This window comes from Montipora capricornis, chromosome 1, assembly GCF_036669925.1.
Source record: "Montipora capricornis isolate CH-2021 chromosome 1, ASM3666992v2, whole genome shotgun sequence".
Lineage (NCBI taxonomy): Eukaryota > Metazoa > Cnidaria > Anthozoa > Scleractinia > Acroporidae > Montipora > Montipora capricornis.
Genome location: NC_090883.1, coordinates 32757177 through 32764676, shown reverse-complemented (window position 1 = coordinate 32764676; position 7500 = coordinate 32757177). Strand labels below are relative to the sequence as shown.

Here is a 7500-nt window from a genome sequence, read left to right as displayed (position 1 = left end):
CCTTGCTTAAACTCCCTATTAACGCTTTCTTTTTTCGATTTTTGCTGCTGCTTTCCTTAGACCGTCATGTTTACTGCCACAATGCCACCACAAGTGGAACGCCTGGCAAGAAGTTACCTCAGGCAAGTCAAATGATCCCAGGACCGGTTGCTCGTAGCCTGTTTAGCGCTAACCGTTGGTTAAGAGGTATCAAAACCTTTTGGTTTCCATGGTATTTAACGCTGGTTAGCGCTATCCATGCTACAAGCTACCCGGGCCGGGACGAAACGATAACGCATAGGCGCCTAGCACGGAAAGCTCTTGCGATCGAGGCTCCATTTGTTGTGATTTCGTTTTTGATTGGTCACGAAAATGAGGCAAGATTTTTTTAGGCCTATCACAAAGTGCTCATGGCAAAACAGCATTCATTTTTATCAGTTTGATGTGTTTAATACAATTAGTGCTACCACCATTTCTCTTATGTTCCAGCACCAATTAGATGATGTGTAAATAAGAAACTACATTTCCAAGGCCCAGTCATGTTTTAGAAGGCGCCACAGCCAACTCGATGTCGATCCAGGCTTTATGGAACACGGTTATGGCAGCCAAAAGCCTTAACTGACGAATAACATGTTTTCTTCTTTATTTTTCAGACGTCCTGCTGTGGTCTACATCGGTTCCATAGGTAATTACAATCACAAGTCATTTCTTTTTCATTAACGTGGATTATGGAATTTTTGCAAATCTTGGTTAACTAAGACAAAAGAGATAATTCGTGAAGAACGTTTTTTAAGTGGACGTCGAAAAACTAGAACCAACGGTATTAAAGGTTTTCACTCGCGTTCGCGAAATTACTTGCAACGCGCAGTAACATCTTAAGTTGTAAAGACGTACGTAACGCTTCGTACAGTCATGGGTTTCGAGTCCCGTTCAGGTTTTAGCCTAACTGCACTGATCTTTAAAATAATTATAAAATCGTTTTATATTCGCAGTTCAAGGATAAAACGTTCGCATATTACATCAGTTGTTGCGTTACGCAGTTTCAAAGGAGAAGAAATTACTCGTTTTGAGCGGTTTTCAGTTCTGTGTATTTGCGGTTGCTTTAGTTATGCGTAGTTATGCTTAGTGAATGTCTTGAAGAGATCTCGCGCTACATTCTTAGCCAATAAAGAGATAAAAGAAATTTTACTTGCCCTTGCTTTTTTCCCGCGGTTATCAGCGGCTGCACGCATTCGCGTATTGTTATGATTGGCTAATTTGAATTTCTTCGTCTGTTGTGATTGGTCTAAGTAATTTTTTTTAGCTTTTAATACTTCTGTTGATTGGTCGAAATATTTACGTCGGTTAAAAGATACTCTCTTAAAACAGCTCTAGTTGTTATCGTGGAAAAAATTTTTTATGCAGCTACACTGTAAACGAAGGAGAAGTGCCGTATCTTGGGAGATCTAACCAGCAAATAATTTTTAGATAATAACAGAAACCCATAAGAGTTGAAACGTGTAACGCGCGTTCACAGCTTCCGAATATTCAGTGCGAACTGATTGGTTGAATGTTCCAATGCTAAGTACCATATTTGGAAACCCCTCGCTCTTGTTGTTCCAAATATGGTACTTAGCAAATCGAATATTCAGAAGCTTGTTTCCCAACACACAAGGGGCCGTTACACGTTTCAACCCTTATGGGTTTCTGATAATAATTAAACTTCCTGATGAAGTCAGGACAAAATATTGGAAAAAGAAAAAATATCCATCCTCACAGCCGTACAGCTAGCCTTGCATCATTATTTTTTAGTCAATTTGTTATACCGCATACGAGCCCCGGGAAACTACCTTAAATATTGTTTCAAGCTTGTGCTTGTCAAGAGGTTTTAAGAGACATCTCGCCATATTGTAATGCTTTGTTACTGTTTGTCACAGGAAGACCAGTCGAGAGAGTTGAACAGAAGGTGTACATAGTTAAAGAACAAGAAAAGAGGTAATCCCCCAGAATTAACACTGGTTGAATCTTTAACAATTATTCCTGAGCCCGAATGGGCTCTGAGTCAATAGCCCATGAGGCCGAACATGGGCTATTGACTCAGAGGCCATGAGGGCGAGAGGAATAATTGTTTTAGTAAAATCCAACTAATTGGTCAAAAAAATATCGAGACAAAACATCTTTCGCTAGTTAAAGCTAGACTTAAATTTGTTGTTTTGGTTTTCAAAGCCGGTGCTTTTCGCTACTGGTGGGCTATAACAAATAGCCTACTAGTAGCTCAACCAATCAGAACGCAGCATTGATAATAGACCACTAGTTGGATTTTACTAAAAAGGAATACCTGAATACCTGAGCACTATTTTCACCAAACGTTCAGATGTAAATAGATACACAACCAGGAGTTCCCAATTGTTAAAACTGCCTCTGGACAGGGAACCTTTGATTACCGAACTGTCAGCATCTGGAGTTCCTTGGAATCGAATTTAAAACTTTGTAGTAACGAAACAATCTTTAAGAAGCGTTTAAGGAACAAACTTCTAAGGGATTTTTTTGGAAGTAATTGATATAGTGACGAGTAGTTATGTAATTGATATAATAACGTGTAGTTTTTTTTTTCAATCTTATAAAAAATTTAAATAACTGTGTAAATTATTATTTTTTAATTATTATTGTTCCTGAAAAGCCCCTTTGGGGAGGTTCAATAAAGTATATAGGTATGTATGTATTTATGTATGTATGTATGTATGTATGTATGTATGTATGTATGTACGTACGTACGTACGTACGTACGTACGTACGTACGTACGTACGTATGTATGTATGTATGTAATGACCGTAGAACGATACCTTGATCTCCTTCGTCTTTGCTGAATAGTGGTGTTTTCTCTTGTCTTCACAGGAGAAAGCTGTTGGATACTTTGAATGCTGGCTTTGATCCACCAATCTTGATATTTGTCAATCAAAAGAAGGCAAGTGTTACCGAGCTGCTTTAGTTTAAGTTTTAAAGTCCCATGCTCGCCACCCAAAAGACATTGGGCGTCACGTTGAATTTCGCACAGACGGAAAATCCAAAATCACCCAATCAAAACGATGGAACTATTTCGAAACAACAACACAAGCGCACAATGTCTTTTGGGTGAACATAGGCCTTTAAATTGCCCAAAACAAGCTTACATGTCCTTTCTATTCCAAAAGTGCATCTTAAGTTTTTCAACTCCCCAACGAGATTTTGCTTTAAAAGCTGGCATAGTAAGTAATGGATGCTTACATTTTCGGAAATATATGAAGTTAAAAAAAATCGCGTCTTTAATCGTAAGAGCTCTTTCTGTCCGTCATTTAGTGGCGATGCATGCTTTGCAGAGCTTCATATTTGTCCTTATCTTTGTCCCTGGTTTAAAAACCCAGTATTATCGGGGCTCACGAAGTGATCCGGATATTTTTGAATCCGCAACTTTTTCTTTCCGGATACGCCTTCCGTCCACACGTATCCGGCGAGTTCGCTGGCGAATCCGGAACTTTTTGAATGGGCTCTCCAGAGTGGATATTTTTGAATGCGATATGAATCCGGTACCATGTGGACGCCAATATCCGGATACGTGTGGACGGGGCCTTAGTAAGCAGACAATTTCTTTCTCCTTTTCAGGGAGCGGATGTGCTAGCGAAGTCTTTAGAGAAAATGGGCGTAAGTTTTGTTATCGTTGTTGCATTTGTGGTGCTTCAAAATCTCTATACAAGCAAGGAAACAAAAGTAGCAAATTTGAAGCTGACAAGACGTTTTCACCGTTTATTCTTCAATAGTTTCATGAAACTTAATGTTGTTGCCTTCGTTTCATGGTTCCAGTTGGTTTTTTTTCCGAAGCTAGTTTTCGAAGGCAAATTTTCGGTCTTATGGACGGACCGATGTTCTAGGGCACGAGTTCATCGAAGCAGAGATAGCGCTAGCCCAAGGGTGATTCAAGTCAAAGGCCTGGTTTGCAACCACTCTTTAGAGACAAAATGTGAAAATGAGTAAACAGTAAGCTATAAAAAGGTTGGCGATGGCTGCGGGAACGTCAACTTAGAATAGAACTTAGTTTGAGCTCGTCGTTTAATTTTGGAGAGCAGTAACAAGATCTTTTGTTTACGTCTTCATGGTGAAACCAAGGCTACAGGCTCGCGCAGTTTGATTGGTACGTTTTCAAGTCTGTTCATCCCAGATATATGTTCTTGTTCTCAGAGTAGTTGCATCTCATGCGAAATTGCCATCCCTTTGCAGTTTGCTTTTTTCTAAGCGTTCTCTCTCATCCCCTGTTCGTTTCTCTAGTTCCGGGCCACCACACTTCATGGCGGACGAAACCAAGAACAGAGGTGAGGTGATATATTTTCTCGTTTCATGTCGCAGTTGTTGTACTCGATCCTTTTGTGCAATGTAGGCAAAGTATCGGTATCCTACAGAGCGACTTTCATATATACGACATTGAAAAATAAACGTAAAAACAGAACGTAAACAAAAATGCAAAATATTTCATTGGCTTATCGAACAAAAACAAACGAGCGCGAATTTTCATTGGCTTAGCCAACGCGGATGCAAACAACGTCATCTCCCCGTGGAACTTTCTGGAAAGCTACCGGCATTTCGCTTTGACGTCATTTGAAATGCAGTAATGTGATTGGGCAATCGAACTGTTTACTGCTCATATTAGGAGTTTCCTTGGCGGGAATAAGGAGAAGCTTTGTTTTAATCATGCCAAACGTTGTTCCGTGAAACAAATTGCGAACAGTTTTTCAACGTCAAAGCAAAGATAGAGAAAGAATGATTCACCGTTGTATGCTCAGTTGGTCCATAACATCGTTTTGTGTTGATTGTTTTAATGTATTCAATTTAATGCAATCATCCATGTTTAGGGAAGCAGGGATGATGCAATGGTGAGAGCACTCGCTTCCCACCAATTCGCCCTTGTCACACGGCAGCCATTATGTCCCGGGAGACCAAAAAAGCTTTGTTTTACCACGCCAAGCCTCACCCCCATGGTTTCCACTGCGAGGCTTGGCGTGGTAAAACAAAGCTCTTTTGGTCTCCCGGGACAATATGGCCGCCGTGTGACAAGGGCGAATGTGGCACGGGTTCGGTTCCCAGAATTGGCGGAATTTGTGGGTTGAGTTTGTTGGTACTCAACTCTGCTACGAGAGGTTTTACTCCGCGTATTCCGGTTTTCCCCTCACCTCAATAACCAACCTAGGATTTTGACTAGCCACACTAACTGAATTGGTTTGAAGTTTGGTCAAAGTAAAAATTAGCAATTTGTCATGGCGTGCTATTACGTTTTCCATAGAACTTGTGATTTGGTCATTTCGCGCTTCAGGTTTTCTGTAACGGTATTTCTTGTTCACAAACATTGAGTGATGGACGTCACAATTCATTTTGATATTGAAATTTGCCAACCACGGAACAAAAGACTTTTTTTTTCAACAGCCAGTTAGCTTCTGGTTGGCATATTAATAACAATGGGTGACGTAACGAGAAATGTCGCTATCGAGTGTGACGTCACGGCGGCCATGTTGGTGTACCCAACTAATCCTCTGGGAATTGAGCTCTATTATCATGCAAACGTTTTCTTTTATTACGGTGGAAAAACAAGGTTACTGATCACGTGAGTGAAAACACTCTATTGTTCTGTTGTGGTCTCGTCGACATCGCCGTCGTAAACCTTTAAGTCTTTGTTGTTAACAAAAGCCGTGTGCTTCTCGTTTTTCAGAGAATTCGCTTTGTCAAGTCTCAAGGCTGGGGCTAAGGACATCCTAGTCGCTACCGATGTGGCGGGCCGTGGTATCGATATCAAGTACGTTGTGTCTTCATTTGTCTACCTCCCTCCCTTCGTAAACTGCACCTCTAGTCACACTGATCATATGCTAGACTGATTTGTGTTTCACGAGTTAGCGCGGCGAACGAGTGAATTATTTTTCAACACGAGATGTAACCATAGCAACAGTTTTAAAACTATGTGGAGAAAGCAGACCCTAGCAAGTGCACTTGGTATCCAAAAAGGAAATTGGGGGTAACCACGCATTTTTCAAAGATAATAGGGAGCTTAAACACGCGCGTTTTTGAGACGCGCCCGAAATTGCCCCACATACATGCTAGATTATATTGTAATGCAAGTAAGAAAAACTAACCGCGAAAAGGGCTATTAATCAACAATATTTGTAAAAAGCTTTAAAATACAAAGCAATGTATGGCTTTCTTTTCCAAATTGAAGCTTAATTATGCATGGTTACCCCAATCTTCTATTTGGGTACCAAGTGTACTTGCTAGGGTCTGCTTTCTTCTCATAGTTTTAAACCGCGGAAAAATATCGCTGTATTAGTAACAAGCACCACTTATAGGAAACCCGAGTAGCTCGAGGTGCGCAGAACGTATGCGCAATAACAATAGTAGGCACCGTCCTTAACCTTGGTTATGTAGAGGAATTCTTTCAACCTGATTTCACATTTCCATTGTCTGCCAGGGATGTTTCGCTGGTTATTAACTATGACATGGCCAAATCTATCGAAGGTAAGTGCAACGTTTAAAGGTTCCTGTTGCTCATTTTCTGTGACATGCGTTGTCTTACTCAGGATATCTTTGCTGGACAATGTATTCGTTTTGGGTGAATCGCTTGCATAGTGCACAAGGAAGAACTTATCGGGAGAGGCCACGCTTTGAAGAACTGAGCTGATTAGCATATTCATTTTTAGACGCACGAATGAATTTTAGATATGGCACGTGCAGCCCCGGTTTTGCATGCGTCCGAAGTCACAACGTGTGCGTCGCGCAAAGCATGCACTGGATTGAATCATGTTTTGTTCAGTGTGAACTTAACTTAAAAACCGGTTTATTTAAGCCATGCAAAGTTATGTCGGTTTAGTTGGTGTAAATGCGATATTATTTGGTAAAATAAAAAGACGAGTTTTCTAACATTGTATGCTTTTGTTCGTATCCAGCCTACACTCATCGTATCGGTCGAACCGGTCGAGCGGGAAAAACTGGAGTTGCTGTCTCGTTCTTGACACAGGAAGACTCGGCCGTTTTTTATGATCTCAAACAGACGTTGATCGCGAGTCCGGTGAGAACACAGAGAAATTATTTCTTTACAGTTTCGCGGTGGGCTTGGATAAATTTTGCACGTAAAATGGCTTATTCTGTCTGGACTTAATCTCAGGAGTGATCAGTATGTAAATTCACCTCTCATTTTCATACAAGTATTGAGAATGAAGATTATTATCAGCTTAATTAAGGGTATGATCCTGATGTAAGACCAAATTCTCATGAACAATCAACAAAGAAATCTATGGAAATAGTTAGGAGAATGAACTTTTTGATCATGGGAGTCAAAGGGTAATTTCTGCTCAAATTCTGCTTAGCACCCCTTATACACCTTATTCCAAAATGGCCACCATTTTAGTATTCTTTTTATTATTTAACCTTGAACGAGGCATCAAGGGCTAATTTGCAAGCAAACAAAGGCAAAATCATGGCCAGTTTGGAATAAGGTGTATAAACCCTTTTTTCCCGAATTCTTGTCTCCG

General features: G+C 40.4%; 1 protein-coding gene across 1 annotated transcript in view; it reads left to right on the top strand.

The window, feature by feature from the left end:
- LOC138039043 (probable ATP-dependent RNA helicase DDX23) overlaps positions 1–7500 on the top strand; it is a 39881-nt gene that overhangs the window by 31629 nt on the left and 752 nt on the right. Inside the window, exons 21-29 of the mRNA XM_068885204.1 lie at positions 61–122; positions 633–664; positions 1896–1953; positions 2855–2924; positions 3599–3637; positions 4259–4302; positions 5691–5774; positions 6441–6487; positions 6916–7037. Coding sequence (XP_068741305.1) covers positions 61–122; positions 633–664; positions 1896–1953; positions 2855–2924; positions 3599–3637; positions 4259–4302; positions 5691–5774; positions 6441–6487; positions 6916–7037 — 558 coding nt within the window. The remainder of the gene's footprint in view (positions 1–60; positions 123–632; positions 665–1895; positions 1954–2854; positions 2925–3598; positions 3638–4258; positions 4303–5690; positions 5775–6440; positions 6488–6915; positions 7038–7500) is intronic.